Here is a 24892-nt window from a genome sequence, read left to right on the forward strand (position 1 = left end):
CAATATATTCTGTGAAGCACTTGGAGACTTCTCAACGACTTGATAAGGCGCTATATCAAATGCAAGGATTATTAGATCATATTATATTATTATTATCTGGGTTCCTCTTAAATATGTTGATGCTGTTTGCTTTAACCACAGCTTCCGGCAGTGAAGTGCACTTTCTCACAACCCTCTGCGTGAAGATGTTCCTCCTGTACCGCCTCCTGAACTCCCGCTAATCCACTTGCTTGTTGTTATTTATTCATTGCAGATACGGCCGATTAAAGGGCCCAGGGAAGGTGGGACAAAGCTGACCATCTATGGGGAGAACCTCGGCCTGAACTTCTGGGAGATTGAAGACTTTGTGCGTGTGGCGGGCGTGGACTGTACTGCTCTGTCTGAGGGTTACATCCCAGCGGAACAGTAAGCAGCCTGCACACCTCCTTGCATTTAGGATTAACAAATGGTATTGTCCACTCCCGCAGTTGGGAATCGCTGGATAGTCTGAGGGACGTGGATGCAAAGGGCAAAACACTGGGACCGGCACCCAGATAATGGGTCTAATTTGCAGTATTGTTCATAGCGATAACTCTGCTGATGACAGACCAGCCAACCTGGCTCGCTCGTTGGCAAGACTTGAAAGGGCAGACCAGTCACTGGGAACTGGGGGGAAGTAGGGAGAAGCAAGTAGGGGGAAGCTTGCCAGGCAGTGCTTCCAATGGCAAGCTATGCGGTCTTGGCCGGTTAAACTCCAGCAGTTACCCCCAACACACGCTCTGGAGTCCCCAAGTTTTGTCTCTCGCCAACCTGCACTAATCCTCTCCGGTATTAGGTAAGCACGGTGCGTTCCCCCCCCGGGGGAGAGAGCGCGCATTCTATTCCGATACCTGAGAAATTCCAAGCGTAGGTGGGGCATGTATGATGTGCAACGTTCAGTCTGACTTGAACACTCTTTAAGCCTAGCGATTGGTTTCCGCATTGGGTCAGACACCCCACCACCAAAGAAAAAAATTCTGATTTGCGGCATTGCTCATAATAATAACTTGCATTTATGTTACGCTTTTAAAGCAAACATCTCTGAGTGTTTCACAATGCAAAATTGATGCCCAACGAGGTGACGTTTTCTACTGTATAGGCAAACGTAACAGCTAACATCCCATAAACAGTGGTGAGGCCATTGGAATGTGGGACTAAACTTGGAGAGGAGAGCAATCCGAATCAGGGGGACGGCCTACAAAATACACAGCCACTACACTTTGTAGCAAAATCCTGTGAAGCGCCTTTGAGACGTCTGATATGAGACGGCTGATATTATTATTATTATTATTACTATTATACCAGATGCAACGATTGTTATTATCATCGCTATTTATCCCGGAGAGCAGGCCGTTTGACCCTTTCTCTTGCTTTCCCACAGGATCGTGTGCGAGATGGGGGTGGCCAGACACAACCAGTTCAATGGCTTTGTGGAGGTCTGCGTAGATGAGTGCAAGCGCGAGTTCATGGCCAGATCGACGCAGCGCTACAGATTTGTGGTGAGTTCCCAGTCCGATTAAGCGTCCAGCTCTACTTCGCTAGGACCACGAGGCCCAATCCAGGGATTAAAGCTTCCCGCTGATGTAAGCAGAGGGTCAACTGAGTGTCTTGACTGGGAATTTCACCTCTTCTTAGCCTTGTGACACTCTTTTGGAACTCAGTCCCCTCAGTCCCTTCGCCTCGCTCCCGCCCTCGCCTCCTTCAAAGCCCGTCTCAAGCCTCTCCTCTTTGACAGCGCCTTCAGGCACCCTCCTACCCCTCCACTACCCGCCCTCCACCCCTTGTGATCCCAACCCCCCAGATCAAGTCCAAATCCCTGACTTTCCAGCACCTTGAGATGTCCTCCTGACGTGACAGGCGCTGTACAAATGTAATTTGCTGTTCGTTGTTGTTGTCTTTCAAATTTAAGGCTGAGCAGAATTGTGGAACATTTCTGAAATTCAGTCCATAATTGGAAAAGCTTTTTCTCTTTAACTATATTTTTAAAGGTTTGTTTAAAGGACCGCGCGAGTCCTGAATTAAGACTGGAACGTCCTAAATTTTGCGATCAAATGGTCTTGCAAGTTAGGGCTAATAGAATTTCAGGCCTGAAAGCCTTAAAATATGATTATCTTTAGTATGTTACATGAAAGGTATGAAACGGTAATATATGAATAATATATAATATATGAAACTATATTATGTTGCATTTTTATTATAATTTATTATATTATAAATGTAATCCTCCCCCTCCTTTTCATTTTATAACCGCAGGTCTTTTAACACGTACAAGCATATAATTCCATGTGCCTACGCGCGATTTCTTGTATGAGCTTTATTAGACCCCCGTGTGTTGTCACGTCTGTCTTTATGTCTGTGTCTCTAACTAACGATGATTTCAATCCTTGCAGCTCCCCACTCTCACTGACCTGATGCCGACAAAGGGCCCAGTGTCCGGGGGAACAATGGTCACGATAAGGGGCAGCAACCTGGATGCAGGAAGCAGCGTGTCAGTCATGTTCGGAGACCAGCCGTGTGTGTTTGACAGGTCAGTGCGCCTTAAAAAGGTCCAACCGTGTGGTGAATTGCTCTTCAATCCCATGCAAAGGGGTGTCAGATACTTGACGTATCTCTCCCCACAAAATACAAAGTCGATTCACTTTGCAGTGTATCCTATCAAGCGTTTTGAGACGTCTCAACGACATGATACGGCGCTATATCAAATACATTAGAATACGTTAGAATATACAGCACAGAAACAGGCCATTCGGCCCAACTGGTCTATGCCGGTGTTTATGCTCCATATGAGTCTCCTCCTGCCCTTCCTCAACTAAACCTTCAAGCATAATCTTCTATTCCTTTCTCCCTCACGTACCTCTCCAACTTCCCCTTAAATACATCTACGTGATTTTCCTCAACAACTCCTTGTTCCACATTCCCACTGCTCTCTGTGTAAAGAAATTTCTTCTAACTTCCCTATTTGATCTATTTGTGATCTATAATTCATATTAGTTGAGGCAATTGCCTTTGGAATTACTAGGGTAACGCTCACAGTACAATACAATTTACATTTACGCATTACCTTTCACGTCGGGAGGACATCTCATGGGCTTGATGGGCACCCGAGCAGCGAGTGGCAGCCGAAGGGGGTGGTGGGGGAGGGGTGGGGGTGCGGTCAAAGAGCAAGGTCTTGAGATGGACCTTCGAAGAGGTGAGGGAGGGGAAAATTACAGGGACTCTGAGACGGCATTACACAGAGTGGGGGCAAAGAGCCAGAAAACCTGACCTCTGGCTTGGTTCGGATATTCTTAAGCAACGGTGATGGGTTTCCGCAGGTGTCGGACACCCACCCGGCTGACCCCCCCCCTCCCCAGTACCCCCACCCCCCCCCAAAAAAAACGTTGAAGTGGAACTCTTTGTGCCCCCCTGTGACAGGAGATTTGGAGGGGAGATCGTTTGCAGCTCCACCACCTCACCGCAGGGCCCGGGGAACGTCAGTGTGTCCGTGGGGGTGGACAACGCCCGCATCAGGAAACAGCTGCGGTTCGAATACGTGGAGGATCCGACCATCCTCAGGGTCGAGCCAGAGTGGAGCATCGTCAGGTAATCGTACCAATCTGGTCACTCAATCCACGTCTTGGTATCAAACACAAGGATTATTATTATTATTATTATTATGTTTATTATTATTATCTGCGCAGGCACTGGCACAGCAACAACCCAATCCACCGCCAGACTGATGGTGTTGTGTTATTTTGCTCTGCCATCAGTGCCCGCGTCTTAAGTCAGTAGCCCTCATCCTCAGGAAATCCCTGTCTCTCTCCCTCCGTCTTGCTCCACCTTCCTCTGTCTGTCCCCAAAGCCCAACTTAAAACTTACCTCTTTGAACCCTTATCTGTTGAGCCAACCTTTGAAGCTCCCAATTGGGGAAGGAATTGCTCTGGGAAGCTAACCCTGCGTGAGGGGCGCTATATAAGTGCAAGTTTGTTGTTATTCTTCTTGTTATTTTCCACCCAGCTCGAAACTACCATCCCAGAGACAGATGGTCAATATCAGAATGAAAGGAGGAAACCCACTTTATAGGGTTGAAATCGAAACGTCAATTTCCAGCACCAAAGTGGTTTTAAATCGGAGAATGCACCATCGTGGCATAGTTCTTCTCCTCCTCTCTACTCTTCCCGGTCTCCCCCTGGCGGCCGGCTCGAGAGGATACAGGGACATCACCTTGCACTAGGCTTTTGAGGCCAGGTTTCAGGGGGTGAATGAGAGGGACTCGGAGTCAGTGACAGCCCCCCTTCCTCAGGCTGCCTGTCCATTCCATTTCCCCGTCTCTCTTTGGACCTTGGAGTGTTCTTGCAGGAAAGGACCTGATCGCGAGCTGAATCTGGGCAGCCAGACAGCTAGACAGTCAGACAAAACAACCTGCTGACTTTTCTCGGACAATGTATTTTGTGTTGGAGCGAGATTTGCAAAACGCTTTTCTTCTCTTTTCCCAGTGGCAGCACGCCCGTGACGGTGTGGGGGACCAACCTGGACATCATCCAGCACCCCAAAATCCGAGCCAAGCACAGCGGAGTGGAAACCATTAACGTACGTACAGTACACTGTGTTCAGTAATTACTGCGCTTTGCCTTCCTGCAAAATACACAGTCAACACACTTTATGTGGAAGAACTTTGAGATATTCTCCCGATGTGAAAGGCACTACATCAAATGGATAGATTATTTTATGCTTCCCCGGTTTTTACTTTCCCATCCCCTCCACCCGCGCCCCAACCCGCAAACCACCTTTTTATGTTCATTGACGCTTTCCGCTAATCCTTTAAAATAATAATAATAATAAATTGGTCACTCAATCCATGATTGTTTGTGGGGACGCTGCTGTGCGCAATCGGCTGCCGCGTTTCGCCCACAAAATACACAGTCAATTCACTTTACAGTGTATTCTGTGAAGCGCTTTGAGACATCTCAAAGACGTGATAAAGCGTTACGTCAAATGCAAGGATTATTATTAGTAGTATTATTTGCTTGCATTAACCGTTAGCCGTGTGAGCAGCTGGCTGTCCCGAGTAGTTATGTTGAACAGGTACTTGGAGGTGCAGCAGAGAGTTGAGACTCTCAGTAACAGTTTTTGCCTGAAGCAGTGGTTGAAGCAGAGAGTGTAGATGCATTTAAGAGGACGCTAGATACACATATGAGGGAGAAGGGAATAGAAGGGTTTGGGAGGGAATAAGGAGAGGATGGAGTGTAAACAGCGGAATGGATCACTACCACTTAAGTCATCACGCTGTCACTATCCCAGACGCATTTATTCATGAATTTATACATATGCCTCACCCGCCCCTAAGGATAACTCATCATTGATCCCTTTCCCCTTGGAACAACGTGTTATCAGGAGTTAACTGTAGTTGGGCTGAATGGCCTGTTTCCGTGCAGCACAGATCCAGGTAAATGTGTGCAGGTATAGACCATTGGTTCATCTCACCAACCCACCCAACGTCCCAAAACATTCCTGTCTGATCAGCAAACGTTCTCAAAGACTTTTCATTTCTACAACTTCTCTTCCTTTTGATATCTCTTTATAGTTCATCTTTGCTCTGACCAGCACTGGCCATTTATTCCCTTCCGTTGCACAAAAAAAAATCTTGGGTCAAGCAACGGGAATGGAAATGTCTCGAATGGTGGAGACGAAAGGTTGAGAAGATGTTCTGGAATGTCACTTGACTGATCTCGAGGGTCAGGAAACAGTGTTTTCCCGCAAGAGAAGACTGATGATGGACTTGCTTTCCCAAACAGCGGGGGGAGTGAGTGGGATGGGGGGGGGAGAGGGGGGAATGGGAATGGAGGCTAAACAACTGCTTCTCATTCCGTGCTCACTTATAAATTTTTCCTTTGGTCTGAAACCCATCACCGTTGCTTAGGAGTCTCCAAAACAAGCTGACAATTCCACCCATCTCACCTGCAGGTGGAAATTCCAGAGATAGATTGTTGGAAAGGAATGCGCTCTCTCTCTTTCCCTGGAGGGACGCATTCCTGCTCACCTAATTCCGGAAAGTATTAGGCCCAGGTTGGCAAGAGCCAAGACTCGGGGGACACCAGAGTGGAAAGTTCCATAGAACGTTTGCAGCTCTGGAGGAGGCCATTCGGCCCACCGTGCTTGTGACGGATTCAGCTCCCAATGGAACTGTTCGCTTTAATCCCATTCCCCCCTATGCTTCCCCCGCGCCCACACAGACCTTCCTTACGTTCCTAATAGTCTTAAAGCAGGAACCGTGAGGACTTGCCGTGTTCGGCTACAGAAAGCGATCAGATCTCCTTAACATCAGAAAGCTTGCAGCGCGTGGCTTGCTTATTGCGCTAAATGGATTTCATTAGCTTCATGTTTGTACTGATGGATGCAGTTTAATATCAGTCCTGACATCTAGTATCTGTGCAGAGTCTGTCCCAGACGGTTATGGATCGGTCAGAATACATTACTAATCCACTATAAGGTGTCTTGACATGATTATGTTTTCATATTCTCTGAATATTTTATATACCGTGATGTGTTACACACTAACCCATTCAGATAATCCCTTTCTAATCGTGGCTGTGCAGGCGAATCTTTGTCTTGAGTGTAATTTGCACCATTAGACATGAAGTTGCGATGTTATAGGAGGTAATATCACAGCCATTACACTATCTCCATGCAATTCCTTGTTCATTTGTTTTGTGTTGCATTTCACTGTTGTTCAATCATTATCAATGTTCGGTGGAGACCATTCATTAGACGCTGATCACTTCTACTGAACTCTATGTAGAGGCAAAGCACCAATGACCCAATTGACTTCTTTTTTCAATGAGAAAACTACACCGAAGCTTCAAGAGGCAGAGGTCAACACCAAGATGGGAACGTGCAGCAGGGAAGGCGAGAGAGATGATACCAATCTTAGGTTTTGAAGTTGGAATATAATCTTTGAATTTGCATTTGATATAGCGCTTTATCACATCGTTGAGAGATCTCATAGCGCTTCACAGGATATGCTGTAGGGTGTATTTTGTGAGCATGGCAGCATCCCACAAGCAGCCACGAACTGCGCGAACAATTTTATTTTATAACAGATTCAACGTTATAACGACGACGACAAAAATACATTTATACAATACGCAAAATACTCATTAACGTACAGAAGGGGAAGGTGGCTGCATGGGTATTGATAGAGCATTAATATTGATAGTATTGTTGGAGGATGAGGAAGGGAGTTGGTCCCTCAGTTTTGAATCCTGGGGAAGAACGTGTTCAAATAGGAGATTGAGGTCTGATTTCAACTCCACCCGGGTGCAGGGGAAGTGTGCTGGACAATATATTCGAAGTTTGACCTTGGTTTATTGTCTCTCCCTCTTCAACCTGCATTGCACCCTCAGCATTGGAGGGTCAATCTAGACTATGCAATAATAATAATAATCCTTGCATTTTATACAGCACCTTATGGCTTTGTTGAGACGTCTTCAAGTGCTTCACAGGATATATTGTAAAGTGAACTGACCGTGTATTTTTGCGGGGCTTGAACCAACAAGCTTCTGACTCGGAGGCGAGCGAGCTACCACCTGAGCTGAGCCAGGCTGCCACCACCCAAATAACAAGTGAAGAGTATTTTCTCTCTGGCGGCAACTTGTGTGCGACACTGGGCTGTTGTCAGTACCTGTGGAGCCATTATTCATCGCAAGTCGCTAATCCCCAGAGAGACAGAATGGAAACTGGGGGAGAATAAAAACAGCTCCATAAAATTCAACAAGGTTACCTGGAGATTACGGTTATCTCTGCCTGTTTTATTCATTTTCTATTCTGCATTATTTATAGGTGTGCCTCTCGACTTTTTACCATGCTGTATGCAGTTGGTAGCTTTCACAAGTCAAGCAGTGCAGAATGTCACATCCAGATCAAATCTCAGTAAAGGTTCATTCTGTGGGAAGGTGCGGGATATGGGATTAGGGATCAGAGATTGGTAGTGAATCTTTACACTCCCCTCACGTTTCCACTATACGCACTGAAAGACATCGCTGTTTTAATGACCCACAGAAAGAAGATCAAACGCAGGTGCAGTTCTAAATAACAAGCAAAAAATAAATCCTTCCGTACATAGCTTTCGCACATCCTGATGTTTTATGGAAGACAGCGTTCAGGAATTGAAGAGTAAGCGAGAATAACTTAAATGTAAGTTACATTTAAGTTAATCAGTGGTAGATCCAGTGGAGAGTTTAGGAAGAACTTCTTCACACACAGAGGGTAGTGAGAATGTGGAACTCACTGCCAGTAGCTGTGGTTGAAGCCAAATGACATCAATGTGTTTAAGGGTAACCATAATGCGCACACAAGAGAGAAAGGCCTATATCACATATACTATTAAATGTAATAATAATCCTTGCATTTGATACAGCGCCTTATCATGTCATTGAGACGTCTCAAAGCGCTTCACAGAATATACTGTAAAGTGAAATGACTGCATATTTTGTGGATGAAACACAGCAGCCAATTGCAACCAGCAGTGTCCCACAAACAGTCACGGTTTGAGTGAATCAAATTATTATTATTTTTTTAAGGGATTATTATCCCTGTAAAGTGATCCACCAATCGACTGACAACCGGGTTCCTACTTACCGCTAGTTAAACAGAGGTGTGTGGAGTCTTGCCTAAGGTTTCTCCCCGCCTGGGAATTGAACCCGGGTCCTCTCGCTTGCCAGGCGAGTGCTCTAACCAGTACACTACAGGACTCTGCTCCAATATAAACTGGATGACTCAATGTGGTCACTGCTGGAGTTCCTCTGTATTGCTGGAAAATGCGATCCGCAATGCAATGCAGTGCGACAGACAAAGAATAACATTTCTTTACCGTTGTGTGTGTGTGTGTGTGTGCTTTTTTAACCAGACATGCACAGTGCACAACCTGACCTCCATGACCTGCCAGGCCCCTGCTCTGGCTATCAGTCAGAACCTACAGACAGACAACGTGGAGCATCCCGACGAGTTTGGGTTCATTTTGGACAACGTTCAGGCGTTGCTGATCTACAACAACACCAAGTTCATCTACTACCCCAACCCGGTCTTTGAGCCTCTCAGCATCTCAGGGGTCCTGGAACTGAAGCCTGGCTCTCCCATTATGTTGAAGGTGAGAGGCCTTTAGGTCGCTGTAGCTCTACGACCCATTAATTTCTGACCTGGTGTCTCAACCAGGAAGCAGGAATCTACAAGCGCTCTGGAACTCTACCCTGCGCGAGGGGCCCGATATAAATGCAAGTTGTTGTTGCTGCTGTTATGATCTTTGTTGGTAGCAGATCACAGCAGCGCAAGATGCATTTGGATGAAGCAGTCCCTTTCTTTGGCCCATTGGATCTCATCCTTCCAGTGAGAACACCCAGCTTCCCATCCCACCATCACAGCGTCAAGCAGGGGCAGGGGGGTGGGCTGGAGCACTGGTGCGATGGGCAAGGGTGTGGAGGGGGAGTTGCGTCAATAGGTTGCAGAACCATCAAGTCTCAAAGGCACGACATTAGAGGATTATCTGCTTTATGCCTTATTTTTGCTTTGTTTCTCTATCAAATCTTAGGGCCGGAACCTCATCCCTCCCGCCACAGCCGGTAACGTGAAGCTGAATTACACGGTGCTGATCGGAGAGAAGCCCTGTACAGTGACAGTGTCCGACACTCAGCTACTCTGCGAGTCTCCAAATCTGACCGGGCGGCACAAAGTGCTGGTGAGTGGTGGGGATTCGGGGTGGGGGAACCTGGTAGGCTGGTCAGTGTCCCCATATTGTCTCCATCGGTGCCCTGGGCAGCAAGATGTAAATGTTCTGTTACAATGTGTGGCATCACTTCCATTGCAGTGTTTATTACTGACACCAGTTTTAACAACCTGTTAATCCCATTGAGTCTTGGCTCTTACCAAGTTGCGCCTAATACTCTCTGGAATTAGGCGAGCAGCATGTGTCCCTCCAGGGAGAAAGTATGTATTCCATTCCAATTTTGCGCACAGCCAGCTAACAGAAACAGCCACCACCGGTGAATGGTTGATTTAATCTGGAGGATTGTTGGCCAGGACACCAGGAGAAACTCCCTTCTCTTTCCCAGCGTAGGGTCATGGCAGCTTTGTTGGAGGCTTGAAAGTTCCCACTAGTCTCAGCCTTAAGACAGATGCCTTTTAAGATAAGTTTTTTTGGTCAGATGGTGTCTGACACATATGGAAACCCATCACCGTTGTGTTAAGAGTATCCCAACCGAGCTGAGATTTTCCTGCATCCCATCCACACATGGAAATCCCAGAGATAGATTGTTGGAATGGAATGCGCTCTCTCTCTCTCTCTCTCTTTCTCTCTCCCTGGAGCGACGTATCCTGGTTACCTAATTCCGGAGAGTATTAAGCGCGGGTTGGCACGAGCCAAGGCTTGGGGAACCCCTTTAATATCCAAGATCAGTCAGAATTTTGGACAGTGTTTCAAGTTTCACTCTTAATTTGCGACCCTTTTCAAGAGCTGCAGAAATCCTTTTCCCAAATTGCGAATGATTTTTTTTAAAAAAAAAGTTCTGCATAATCTTAAATTTAGAATTTCAGCCTCTTAAGGCTGAGATCTTGAGGGATTTTTATCCTCTGGAGAGCACTTAATGTAGAAAATATACCTCCCGTTTTTTTTTCTTTCTTCTTTCCTGGGAATTGGCGCTCGACTGTCTTTCAGACCGGCTTCATTTTATTGAAGCTTTGAAGAATAAAACAAAGGAAAGCAGAGACTGTAATATATTCCACCGTTCCGATGTTCTCACCGTGGAATAGACATCGCCGTCAGAATGTACTTGGAATATTAACTTATTGCTAAATGTTGCTTTTAATCTTTCTGTAAATAATTCATGTTATTTAGCCTTAGGCTGCAAATCTGCAATCAAGTATCTGGTGGCTTTGTTATCTCTTGTCTGCTTGTCTGTCACTGTATCTGCAGTGTGTGTATGTCTCTGTCTGCCTTCCTGTTTGCCTGTCTGTCTGTCTGACTGACTGTCTTTCTGTTTGACTGTCTCTCAGTCTGTTTGATCCTCTGTCTTCCTGCCTTACTGTCTGACTGTCCAATCAGTCTGTCAGGTGGTCAGGTTTTCTGTGTTTGTATGTGAGTTTGTGACTGTCTCGTAGGGCGGTCTGTCTGGCTGCCTGTTAGCGAATCTGTTTTTCTAGTGTCCAGTCTGTCTGTTGGCCCATCCTCCTGCCTGTGTGTGTCTGTCGCCCATTCTGACCGTCCGTTGGCTATTCTACCTCTGTGTCGGCCATTCTGTCTGCCAGCCGCTGTCTGTGTCTGTCTGCGTACCCACCGACCGGTCAGTCTGTCTCGTCTGTGCGCCTGCAGTTTCTCCCTCTCAGTCTGGCTGTCAGCCTGTGCGTGATGTCAGCTCACACCTGCGACCTGTGCAAGTCTAACCCGAGTCATTTCCACGGAGATGGGTTATTGCCACCCTGTCCTTACAGACACTGATCTCTCACCCTTACTCCCTTTCCCGTCTACCCAGGCACGTGTGGGCGGCATGGAGTATTCCCCTGGCATCGTGCACATCTTTCCCGACAGCCCGCTGAGCTTCCCGGCTATCATCAGCATCGGAGCCGCTGGTGGTCTCCTCATCATCTTCATCATCGTGGTGCTGATCGCCTACAAGAGGAAGTCTCGGGAAAGCGATTTAACACTGAAGAGACTGCAGATGCAGATGGATAACCTGGAGTCCCGGGTAGCCTTGGAATGCAAAGAAGGTAGATCAGGACGCTTCATTGCTTTCTCTAATGGCCTGTCAACGCGTAACAACATTATCGTATCTGACGAAAGAGGCTGGTGTGGCTGATGTTCAATAAGTGTACATGCACGACATTGCCTGGCTCACGGTGTAGGCTTATAGGAGGTATCTGACGGCTGGTTTTATTGACGCCTCTTATTGACGCGTTCCAGGACACTACTCCCCCCCCCCGCCGTGTGAAGGGCGCTATATAAGCGCAAGATGTTGTCGTTGTTGTACTCTATTGTGTTTAATTCCTGCCTTCACTGGGTTGTGAGTATCAACACCGAGCACGAGTCTGCTTTGTGGTCAGTGACGCTCAAATACTGTCCAGGGTATATACAATATATCATGGTGATAATACATGCTTGCATTTAATTCAGCGACTTATCACGTCGTTGAGACGTCTCAAGAGTGGATTGACTGTATTTTGTGGGCAAACCTCGGCAGCCAGTCAATTCGCTTTACAATATACTCCGTGAAGCACGTTGAGCCGTCTGAACGACATGATAAGGAGCTATATCAAATACAAGGATTATTATTATTATTATTCATCTGAGCAATATAGCCCAGAATCCTGTTTACCTTGTTTATTGCTACTCCAGATTGTTTTGACATTGTGATCGATGATGGGTCCTCTAACTCTCTCTCAGCTCTTCCCACCTTTGGCAAATCACCTCCCCTCCAGAGGAGTGCACGCGTGTGTGTCTAGTTCATTGTCTCTGATGAGTAGTCCTGTACCTTGCGTTCATCTGTGCTGAATGAACGTGCGGACTTCCTGCTGAAAGATCCTAAGGGAGGAGATAAAACAATTATTACTGTTTGCTTTTACAGAAGACAAGAGATCATTATCCTATCAGTGCGTCCGAGTGTTGTGTTATGGAACTGATTACTTCATTACGATGACGGCTTTGTAATGAATAGGGTCACAGAGGCTCCTGCTGGGCCCATTATAACCGTGCCACGCTTCTCTTCACAGCCTTCGCGGAGCTTCAGACGGACATTAATGAGTTGACCAGCGATTTGGACGCCACGGGAATCCCCTTCTTAGAGTACAGGACGTACACCATGCGGGTCCTCTTTCCCGGGATCGAAGACCATCCCGTGCTCAGGGAGCTGGAGGTGAGCGAGGGCTGTGGCCAGTGGCGGGGAATGGGCAAGGGGTCGAGATCGCGCTCGCGGTCAATTTACTTTACAGCATATTCGGTACAGCACTTTGAGATGTTATCAGACCTGTCAAGCGCTATATCGAATGCAAGGATTATTAACCTGTCCTTACTCCGTGAAGGGCATGTATATAAATGTAAGTTGTTGTTGTTGATGCATCCAATTATTATTTCATCGATACAATACCTCACCAACCCAGTTACTCCCCACACCAACGACCCATTGCTTCTGCTCGACTGGCTGAATTGGCTGCCACATTCGCCTCCAAACGACTACACTTAACAGTAATTACAGTGGAGGACCGTGGGAGCTTTTGACGAGATAAGATGCTGCATCAAATGTAATATTAATCATTCTTATTGTAAAGAGACTGTAAGTGTAAGACGAGCTCGAGTGGTTTACGAGCAGAGGCTATTCTGCACTTATAATACTCCTCGCGTTTGATATCAGTCGTGTCAGAACATCTCAACGGACTTAGGAAGTATTTGGAGTCCTGTAGCTCAGTGGTTAGAGCACTCGCTTTGCAAGTGAGAGACCTGAGTTCAATTCCAGGCAGAGGGCGAAACCTTGGGCAAGTTTCCTTACTCCACACAGAGCCTAATAATAATCCCTCCAAAACCAAAAACAATAATAAATTGATCATTTTCAATCTACGACTGTTTGTGGGGCATTGCTGTGCGCAATTGGCTGCCGCGTTCGCCCACAAATATACAGTCAATTCACTTTACAGTGTGTTCTGTGAAGCGCTTTGGGACGTCCTCCCGACGTGAAAAGCGCTATATCCAATGCAAGGATTATTAGTTTGTGTGCGGCAGAGTGCCATAAATGGCCACGAGGTGAACGACTAATTTGAGGAGGATTGTTGACCAGGAACTTTCAACGTAACCTTCTAATCATGCAGGCCAGGCAGAAAGCAGTCACTGTCTCTCCGTGGGACTCTCTTTGTGTCTGACTATGTTTTGATATGACTGTCTGCCTGTCTGACTGTTCAGTCCTGGTTCTGAGCGTGTCTGAAGGCACATTTGAATTGATTTTAGTTTGAAGGCAATGGCAGATGGGACCAGGAGCGAGCTTGAAAAACAGCAGGATTTTAATTTGAGATTTTGTTGCAACGAGATTTTAATGCAACTTCCCTCTTTTAAGTAACGTATTAAATTTGCTGTTAATTTGCTGTTAATTTGTTTGTGCGGACGCTTCTTCGGGGTTTGGGTTTTATTTTCGGCTGGTGGCAGCTGGCACTGCAATCCCATCCCTGATGTTTAACAAAACAACAGAAGGATATTTAACGCCTTGAGGCATTGTAACATGACACGAACAAGTTGCATTTACACAGCGCCCTTCGTATATGATAGTGTCTCAGACCGTTTCACATGAGGCAGAGGGAGAATGAGGATGGGGAGGTGACCGTCAGTGTGGAGGGACGGGACGTCTTCCCAAGAGGAAAGGAGATACACAACATGTAGTTTCTTGTTGTCGTCGTCATTTTTTTCAGCCCTAGATGCTAAGAGTAGGTGGAATTTCAGGCCTCCTCAGGTGCTATGTCTTTGCAGGGTGGGTTCCAGTTCTCGTAGATTGCTGCCCCAAAAATAATGACTAGGTAATTACCCATAGAGAGGATACCTGTAAAGGGTTGCTTCATATATGGTATAGATAACAATAATAATCCTTGCATTTGATATGGCGGCTTATCACATCACTGAGGCATCTCAAAGCGTTTCACAGAATACACTGTCAAGTGAATTAACTGTACAGTTTGTGTATATGCACAACATGTACTGTAAACATTGGTGTCGCAATGCTCCCACTCGTCCCCTTGTACTGCTCACTGATCCTCCGTCGCAGAACACAGAATAGCTGCAAATCCAAATATTTGCTTCTTCTCCAAGTCTGTGTGCGGGAATGATAGCCTTGTTTGGTCAGGCCTGGCACTGCACTGAGGGCTTCCACTGATTCCCAGTGCCAATTGTCTCCTCTGGATTAATATGTGGAATTATCCAGGGCATCCACTGAGACAGACTAATGCCTAATCCTCTTATTAGAAGGGTTCTCACTGTGGCATAACGCAGCTTTCCTCTTGGTTTTCGAGTCTCCCCACTCCCAAGTGCCGACAGCAGTGTGAAGCTGACCTTTCCCTGGTGAACGACGCCAAAATAATGACACGTAGAGCAATCCTTGTGTTCTGATGTAGCGCTAATATGATGTCCAAAACCTCAAAGTGCTTCAAAGAGAACTTTTATCATGCGGAGCGGAGGCTGAACCGGCTCCAAGATGACGCGCTTGGCAAGCGAACGTTGGAACCAAATTATATTGTCAGAGCGACGCTGGGAGAATAACACCGAGAAGAACAAGTCAGGATGGGCAGCAAAGGAAACAAGTGGTGCATTGGAAGGGACATGTTGCTTGAAGAGGAAAGGATGACAGTAATAACACCGCTTGCATTCGATATAGCGCCTTATCGGGTCGTTGAGATGTCTCAAAGAGCTTCACGGGATATCCTATAAAGTGGAGTGACTGTATTTTGAAATAAAAAACAGAAGTTGCTGGGGACACTCAGCAGGTCAGACAGCATCTAAGAAGAGAGTAAAGTGGGTTAATGCTTCAGGTCCATGATCTTTCACCAGATCAAGTGAGGTTCAAAAAGCTTTGCACATTCAGAGAAGGTGGGTGATGGGGGGTTGGTGGGGTGGGATTGCGTGAGCACAGAAATCAGGTAGAGATATCAATTGCAATTGCCCATGAACCACTCAAGGAAATTATATCAGCGGATTGATTGCATGTGGGACGCCGCTGTGCGCAATGGCAGTCGCGTTTCGCCCACAAAATATACAGTTGATTCACTTTACAGAGTATCCTGTGATGCGCTTTGAGACATCTCGACGATGTGATAAGGCGCTACATCAAATACAAGAATTATTATTATTAGTAACGTGGCCTAAGCGAGTGTCATCAGTGGGAACGAGTGGAGAATCTTTAGTCCTTATTTGAACGTTAGCAGCATTTCCATTTCGTGTCCTGCAGTTTCACGTGCTGCGGGGCAGGATGACGCTTCTTTTATTGGACTCTACAAATTTCCATCCTCGGAATAAATATCTGTAATTAATTTACATGTGTTAATTGCATGTGTTAAGTACGTGTGTTAATTACACGCCATCTGTCGACACCCGCTTCCCTGAACGGTATCATAGGGTTCATTGGCAATGAGACAATGGGACCCTTGTCTTCCCTGTATGTGTTGCCCTCAACCATGGATCACTGCGCTACGTTGGGGCAGTAATGGGAGGTGTGTGTGTGTGTGTGTGTGTGTGAAGCCTCAGTTTTAACACGTTAATGTGACTCGTTGCAAATAACCATCAAATTAATGGTGCCTGCAAACACACGGTATTCACAAATATTGTAAATTATGGAATCCCGTAGCGAAGTGGTTAGCGTGTTTGCCTTGCTAGCCAGAGGACCCGGGTTCGATTCCAAGGCGGGGCGAAATCTTAGGCAAGTGTTGTTACTCCCACACGCCTCTGTTTACCTAGCAGTAAGTAGGAACCCAGTTGCAAAGTCACTTTGCAGCGGTAATAATCCCTTTAAAAAAACCAAACAGAAGTGGTCAGTCAATCCACGACTGTTTGTGGGACACTTTTGCACTCGCAGGAGAGAAGCAGGACAGAAGGCATCGTCGGTTCGAATTGCTTTCCTAGTTAACTGCGGTCGAACGTGATTGGAAATAAAGTCCGAGCGATCCCATTTGTTTCGCCTCGGGGCTTTCCTCAGCTCGTCGCTGTCGCTGCCGCTGGCCAGCGCTCCTTGAAACTATTTGCGAGCTGGTTCAGTTTTTATGAAAAGCTTAACAGTCGGGGTGCGCACACAGGCATGCGTGACATGGGGCCTCTCGAAAGGGAATCCAACCGTGCGGTTGCCCTGGGCATTTGAAGGAAGCTCATAAGAAGGTATTATGTGGCTTTCGTTAGTATATCTCAACTTTCCTCTCGCTGAATTCCCACTACGCCAAGGCAGCAAGTCGATAAAAATGGTACTAAATAGTGACGGCATACATTATCCACTCCCCAGCTTTCTCCCCCGTGACTTAAAGGGGCATGTTCGGCTTTGCCGCGTTGTGAATAGAATTGGGAATCACCGCCGTTACTTTGTGTACCTTCACAGCACTTGGTGCCTGCGTTGTTTTCTTTTCCTAATTCGAACGCGTTCCTTTCGTGAAACGTACGTCGTAACGAGCGCTTTCGAAATGGGCTCCTTGCGCCCCTTGACCCGGGAATGTCAGCCTGACGCAGTGGTAGCCCTCTCGCACCCTGAGTCAAAAGGTTTGGTGGGGGAGGTTCGAGCCCCCACGCAAGTCGGGACGGTCACAAGACGCCCGGAAAGTATGTGAAGGAGCTGCGCAAATGTGGGTGGTGCGAAGCTGTGCGGAGCGAGGAGCTGTAGAAGCGAAAGGCTGGGTCTCTCTGGGCCGTGAGATTGGTCAACACGGGACCCGCGCCCAAAACAACACAAATGGTTTGGTCTCGTTGCACCGCAGGTCCCCGGATACAGGCAGGAGAGAGCGGAGAAGGGGCTGGCGCTCTTCGGCCAACTGATCAACAACAAGGTCTTCCTGCTGACCTTCATTCGGACGCTGGAGTCCCAGCGCAGCTTCTCCATGAGGGACAGGGGGAACGTGGCCTCGTTGATCATGACCGTGCTGCAGACCAAGCTGGAGTACGCCACCGACGTCTTGAAGCAGCTGCTGTCGGACCTCATCGACAAGAACCTGGAGAGCAAGAACCACCCCAAGCTTCTCCTGCGCAGGTGAGCTCGCGTTGTCCGCCCGCACCGATGCCTCACGCTGGAGACACGGTGCTGGATTTTTTGCGGGGAGAGGAGTCCTAATTTTACACGTTACGTGTGGGGGGTGTGGGGGAGGTTCTCACTAAATGTTTCCTAACCCTGAACCCTGAACACCGAGAGGGGCGTTTTCCCCCTCACGCCATCGACACAGCAAAATGGCCGTTCGCTTCTCGACTTTCGAAGGCCGAGCGTTTGCGTTGAGTGTCGGCGCCAGAGCCGGTAACGGAGAGCGCCGTCTCCCAGATGACAGCACGAGAAAGTTTCTTAATGGCCCTTTCATTCGGAGTAATCAAAAATATGTTACGGCGTGACTGCCTGGCACAGATAAGGGCGGAAGATGGTTGTGTGTGTGTGTGCGCGTGTGTGAGTGGAGGGAGTGGTGGGGGAGGTTTGAAGCACGTTAGTCCTTCGGGGATGCAGAGCGTGTCATTTAAGTGATCAATCAGTGAGAAGCAGGAGGTTGTGTTTGAGGTTAGGCGTGGATGTTCCATTCAGTTGAAGCTCCCCTGCTGGGTGGCAATGGGCCAGAATGTCTGATGTTACCGCTGAACATCAACTTCATGCTGTGGCCGCAAGTCCCTGATGGGTTCGCCCGCCCGCCCTTCAGTAGTGTCGGCCGGGGGCTCGGGTTTAACTCCTCGAGAGCCAGCTCCGTCAGTGCGAGATGCAATGATGCCTCGTTCACGTACTCCCAGTGTAACATATTCCCAGAGCGGAATCGCTCTCTGGGGAATAATCCCCCTCCCAGAATTATTTTTTTTAGAGTAATAATTCGGTCGCTCAATCCACGGCCGCTTGTGGGACGCCGCTGGGCGCAATTGGGCTGCCGCTTTTCGCCCACGAAATATAATATCGATAATAATGATAATAATAATAATCCACTTTGCTGTATGTTCTGTGAAGCGCTTTGAGACGTCTCAATGATGTGATAAGGCCCTATATCAAACACAAAGAAAATATATATATATAGAGAGAGAGAGAGAGAGAGAGCACGTGGACAGCTTGTCAAACCATAACTTGGGAGCCTGCGAAACATGGTGAGGACGGAGGTGATGGGCTCAAGTTGCCTGGTGTAGGAGAGGGATGAGGTTTGGATGGTCAGCAATGTGCAGAGGGTGGAACAAACTAAACCAGAACCACACACATAAGGAGCTGGTTTCTGCTGGCAGGGCCCACTGTGCTGGAGGGAGCCACCGTTCATTCAATTTAACAACTGCAGTGGACACGGTTTATCATTTATACGGCAACGTATCTCCAGTGCAATTGCCTTGCAGTTTGGCAGGTGATTCACTCACACACACTCACACTGCTTTATGGTTTATGTGGTGTGCAGTCAGGAACCTGCAGGCTGTCTCAAGTCTCAGTGCATTTTGCTGATTGAGAGCGTGAATGGGGTTGACGTGCAGCTGTTAAGGGGTTCGTCTTTTGATGCCTTGCCTTTTTGATCTCGTTCATTTTGCATTGGGAGTCAGGCCTGAATGTCCTCTTGTGTTTAGCCTTTAGGTTCGGTCTTGCTCTCACCTCTGGTCAGAAGGTTATGGGTTCAAGCCCCATGTTATTGGTGCTCTTCCCTCTCTGTCAGAACGTCATGAGTTCAACCCGAATGTCAATAGTTTTCTCACCTCTGGTTGGAAGGTTATCGACCCATGTCAGTACTGCTCGCTCCTCTTGGTCAAACCGTGCTACATTTTCAGATGTGCCGTAACCTCGGATGAAACGTTAAACCAAGGTTCTCTCTGCCTGCTGAAGATCCCCACAGCACGATTTCAAATAAGAAAGGAGTTTCTTTCCCAGTATCTCCTGGCTAACAATCCTTCAGCTAACTGAGTCGTTCGCTTCTTGTGAGATCTTGAAATGATCAAATTGGCTGCTGCATTTGCCGAAAAATACAGTCACTACACTTGATTATTAGGGGGTAACAATTCCTTCAAAATGATAATGTCGTCACTCAATCCACCGCTATTTGTGGTACGCTGCTGTTCCCTATTGGCTACCGCATTCAGCCCATAAAATACACTTTACAATATATTCTGTGAAGTGCTTTGCGACGTCTGAACGACATGATAAGGCGCTGTATCAAATGCAAGGATTATTATAATTATTATTGACAGCAATCACCTGAGAAGCGCTTGTTATTGTTATAGACCCTATAATAAATGTGGCAGAAAATAGTCTCAGAGCAACTCAAAGTGTTCCATTTCCTCCTCCTAGTAATAATCCTTGTGTTTGATAAAGCACCTGTCATCTTTAAATTTCTCAAAGGGCTTCACAGGAATCAGTGTAAGTGTAGTGACTGTGTACTTTGGATGCAAATGGAGCATCCAATTTGTGCACATCAAGGACTTGCAAACAGCCACAGAGTGATTTTATTTGGGGGATTGTTGGCCAGGACACGAATAGTACCATGGGATCCTTAATGTCCACTTGAACAGGCAGATGGGATCTTGGTTTAACATCTCATCCGAAGTACAGCGTCTCCAACATTGCAGCGTTCCCCCAGTACTGTATTGGTGTGTCAGCTCAATGGACTGTGAGCTCAATGTTCCGACGTGAGGGCTTGAACCCATAACCTCCTGAAGAGGCGAGAGTCCTACCGACAGAGCAAGGTTGACACCCACGTACATTTAGAAAGATGCATTAAAAATAAACAAGGCATTTAGAAAGAAGTCTATTGGAAAAAAAAAGCCATTCCCTTCCAAAGCGCTTTCCGTGCCCCCTTTAGATGTGTCCTGAGGTTGGAAATAATGAACAGTTAACACCGCTCACACTAACAATATTTAATTAGTACTGTAAGTCAAGAGATTTTCATTGTCAGTGTATTAAAATGCCGTTCTCCATATTTTAATTGGAAGTCAAAAGCAACGCAGACTGACTCGCTCTGGCTGCTAAGAATTTTGACAGGATATAATTGCAAAGGTCAATCTTCAAGAAGATGAGAATTATATTGTAAAGTGCTTGATATCATCAGAAGTATAGGGTATATGTAGTGGTAAGAATATATTAAGCAGGAGGGGAAAATGCTTTCAAACCACTGTTTGATCTAGTTGCCAGCTTTGGCACTCCAAAAGCAAGTTTTATTCTTTAAAACATTTTTTGGGGGGAGTGTTGGGGGGTGCGGGGAAGGAAGAGGTAAAATTTCCGAATTCCTAAACATGCGCCGCTCTTTATTTGAGGGACCTTAAGGTAAAAATTTGCATTATACCTTAATCGATTTCCTGGTGATAATCGGCGCAGGAATGGATTAAGAAACGTCTGCAAATTTGTTCCCATGACTCAATTGTTTGTGTCTGTTTTTGCTGGCCTCCGATTCCCCCCCCCAATCTATCTCTTGACCCCGTCTGGAATGAAGGGTGCTACGCAAATGCAAGTTGTTGTTGTCGTTGCAATGTGTCTACAAAGTATTGCCATTGCTGGAGTTGCCGAACCTTCGGATGAGACATTAACCCGAGGTCATAGCACGTAGCCACTGCAGTTCACAGTAACACCCTGTGAAGCATTTTGAGGCAACCTCCTGAAGTGAAAGGTGCTATTTTAAGCGCTCCGAGACGCTGCACAGTGTGCATGGTACTATATAAATGCAAGTTGTTGTTGTTTGTTTTAAGTGCAAGAATTATTATTTATGTTCTCTTTTACTCTTCCCTCCCTCCTTCCCTCCCTCCCCATTCTCCTCTGTCAGGACTGAATCGGTGGCGGAGAAGATGCTAACCAACTGGTTCACCTTCCTCCTGTACAAGTTCCTCAAGGTAAGAGAGGGCTCGGCTCGCTCCCTCTAATAGCTGTCTACTTTCTAGTGGAGTCCTGTAGCTCAGTGGTTAGAGCACTCGCCTCGCAAGCGAGAGGACCCAGGTTCGATTCCTGGGTGAGGCGAAACCTTAGGCAAGTTTCTTTACTCTACACGCCTCTGTTTACCTAGCAGTAAGTAGGAACCCAGCTGATAGACAATTGGTGGATCTCTTTGCCGGGTAATAATCCCTTCCCTGCTAAAAAAAATGTTGTCGTTCACTCCACGACTGTTTGTGGGACGTCGCGGGACGCAATTGGCTGCCGCGTTTCGCCCACAGAATACACAGACAATCCACTTTACGATATATTGTGTGAAGAGCTTCGAAACGTCTCAACAGCGTGATGAGGGACAATATCAAACGCAAGGATTATTATTAATGGTGGTATTATAATAAAGGCGCTGTATCAAACGTAAGGATTATTATTATTATTATCTCCGCTTGTTGGGGAGTCCAAGCCAAGGTGTGACGACTACCTAATCTTCCCGTCTTTGCCAGGAATGTGCGGGCGAGCCCTTGTTCATGCTTTTCTGCGCCATCAAGCAGCAGATGGAGAAAGGGCCGATCGACTCAATCACAGGGGAGGCCCGTTACTCACTGAGCGAGGACAAGCTCATCAGGCAGCAGATAGACTACAAGACCCTGGTAAGCTGGGAAGCCAGGGTGGGGGGGCAACATGGTGCGGAGGGGAGAATTTGGTTAGTGTGTGAGCGATCGCAGAGCTGGGCCGGATGTCACGCCACAGACATGTCACGTGCTTTCATGGTGTTGCGTTGACAACATCACATGCCCGTCACAGAGACAGATAGGGAGTCAAACCCGAGTTCCTGACACTATTATTGACCCACGTGCAGTTTGCTGAAAGGGAAGGTTGGAGAGTAGGGGAGAGCTTGTTTTGTTTAAAATAAAGGGGTTAAAAAAGATTACTTTCCTTCGAATTAGCTCTTTCATTCTGCAAAGGAGGCACAGGAATGGGGAGGAGTGGATCATTACGGGTCTAATGGGGCGAGAGCCCTACCAACTGAGCCAGGACCAGATGTGGGAGAGGCTGACAAAGGCTTCACCTGGAACCGGCTCAGCTGGGGTTGTGGAGACGGAAGATGAGATGTAAAAGCCTTTCAGATGCGGTGTCTTTTAAAGGGCTGAATATTTTCTCCATGCACTAATAAGAAAGACAATTGAGGCGCTGTCTAGCATTTCAGACTGAAAATCACCATACAAATAACACTGACACTATGCCCGAATTTCCCGCTCCATTGCCCACCAGTGATAAGGGTATCTGACCTGTTCAGTTTCACTTCCTCCTTCAGGGCTGGTAATGAAAGTAAAACACAGCCTCCAGGATTTATTCAGCTCAAACAATGGATATTTTTATTAGCGGTTATCACAAGCGAGGTAGGAGAGGGGCGAGGACGGAGGAAAGTAATCTTGTGGGAACAGGTGGAACATTTTTGCCCCCAATGAAAACAGCCCACAAATGTGCTTTTTTGTTTAAATCCTGTGAAGCGCTTCGAGACGTCCTCCCGACGCGAAAAGGTGCTGAATCAAACGCCAGGATTATTGTCATTATCAAATTATATTTAACACCGGCGGAAGCAAGTGGTTAGATTCAATATCAGGCGTAAAGTGTGCAGTACAGTGGAACTGAAGTGAATGAGCAGCGAGATGGGTAGACTCAACACTTTTAAAGTCAAGACAGTGGGGTCCAGTTAGAGGATTAACCCGGGTTTGTTGAGTTAATTGCAATTGATTTATGAAATTCATGGTTAAATTCTCTGCCTGTAAATTGGTAAATTCTGGGGGGGGGGGGAAGGTGAGTGGAGGTGGGGGAGGCGGAGAAGGCGGAGAAGGTCGAGAGAGAAGGGCGTTTGGGGAAGAGAAATTTTTGTATCACAAACTCGGAGGACGTATCAAAGCTCTTTGCTTTCCTGTCAGGTTCTGAACTGTGTGAACCCAGATCACGAGAACAGCCCCGAGATCTTGGTGAAGACTCTGAACTGTGACACCATCACCCAGGTCAAAGAGAAGATCTTGGATGCCATCTTCAAAAACTTGCCCTGCTCCCACAGACCAAAGGCAGGAGACATGGACTTGGGTAAGGAATCTCACTCCTCGTACTTATCCAACCCAAAATCCAGCCCAAATCCTCACCCGCGAATCCCTTCAAGATTTCTACAAGGATAATAATAATAATAATAATACTTGAACTTGATGTAGCGCCTCACCACGTCGTTGAGATGTCTCAAAGCGCTTCACAAATATATCAAAAAGTGGTTCGACTGTGTGTTTTGTGGGCGAAACGCGGCAGCCGATTGCACACAGTAGTGTTCCGCAATAGATCGAGTGACCCCCACCCCACCCACCCCAAAAACATTTTTTTGTGTTGTTTTGTTTGTAGGGATTATTAGTTCCGAAAAGCGATCTACCAATCGACTAACAATACTCTGCTCACCGGCCTCTCCACAGTCACCACACTTCACAGTGAATAATACTGGTAATAATAATCCTTACGTTTGATGTACAACCTTTCGTGTCAGGAGGATTTTACCGTAAAGTGGAGTGACTGTGTATTTTGTAGGCAAATGGGGCAGCCAAACTCCCTTCCCTTAGTTGAATTGTACCGTGGGATGTTTAGTGTCCGAGTGAACGTGCAGACGGGAACTTGGTTGAATGTCTCATCCAAAGGACCGCACCTCTGACAATGCATTGCTCCCAGGTGCTGGACTCTTATGAGTTCAAAGTGCTGATGTGAGGCCTTGTAACCCACAAGCTTCTGATTCCGAGAACCCGAATCCTGCCGCACGCGCTTTGTGACGTGCTCTCGACCTGAAAGAAAGCCGCTGTGTCAAGCGCGGGGTCTGCGATTCTTATCACTATTATCGCCAACCTTCGTGCAGTCGGCTTCCCAGCCAGGAGAGGCTTTGGTTCTCCATCGTTGCGGAGCTTGAGATTTGCTTTCCCCCAATCCACCAAAGCGCGTGATAATGAGATTATAAGATGATGAATGTGTATCGATCCACGGTGCGAGAGGAAAGAGCCTCATGATTTAATCGCTTCTCTCTGTCTCTCTCTCTCTCTCTCTCTATCTATCTATCTATCTCTTTTCATCCCGATTATTTCTCTTTGCACCTGCTCGATTGTCGACCGGCCGCTAATCTCCTCCCGATAGAGTGGCGACAGGGCACGGTAGCGAGGGTTATTCTTCAGGACGAAGATGTCACGACCAAGATAGAGAACGACTGGAAGAGGCTGAATACACTGGCACACTATCAGGTCAGACAGATAAGACGCCTCTCTTCGGGTCAGCTGTCAATCAGCCTCTTTCTTTCTCTAACCAAA

The 24892-nt window shown here is 47.0% G+C and overlaps 1 protein-coding gene across 1 annotated transcript in view; it reads left to right on the forward strand.

Moving 5' to 3' along the window:
• The window catches only part of plxna4 (plexin A4), a 296341-nt gene that overhangs the window by 253437 nt on the left and 18012 nt on the right, over positions 1-24892 (forward strand). Inside the window, exons 13-26 of the mRNA XM_042335956.1 lie at positions 254-405; positions 1400-1517; positions 2409-2545; positions 3433-3600; positions 4494-4587; positions 8903-9142; positions 9581-9727; positions 11517-11751; positions 12751-12893; positions 17464-17732; positions 21448-21514; positions 22052-22198; positions 23489-23648; positions 24723-24826. Of these exons, the coding sequence (XP_042191890.1) occupies positions 254-405; positions 1400-1517; positions 2409-2545; positions 3433-3600; positions 4494-4587; positions 8903-9142; positions 9581-9727; positions 11517-11751; positions 12751-12893; positions 17464-17732; positions 21448-21514; positions 22052-22198; positions 23489-23648; positions 24723-24826 (2181 nt within the window). The remainder of the gene's footprint in view (positions 1-253; positions 406-1399; positions 1518-2408; positions 2546-3432; positions 3601-4493; positions 4588-8902; positions 9143-9580; positions 9728-11516; positions 11752-12750; positions 12894-17463; positions 17733-21447; positions 21515-22051; positions 22199-23488; positions 23649-24722; positions 24827-24892) is intronic.

Source organism: Callorhinchus milii, unplaced genomic scaffold, assembly GCF_018977255.1.
Source record: "Callorhinchus milii isolate IMCB2004 unplaced genomic scaffold, IMCB_Cmil_1.0 Scaffold5, whole genome shotgun sequence".
NCBI lineage: Eukaryota > Metazoa > Chordata > Chondrichthyes > Chimaeriformes > Callorhinchidae > Callorhinchus > Callorhinchus milii.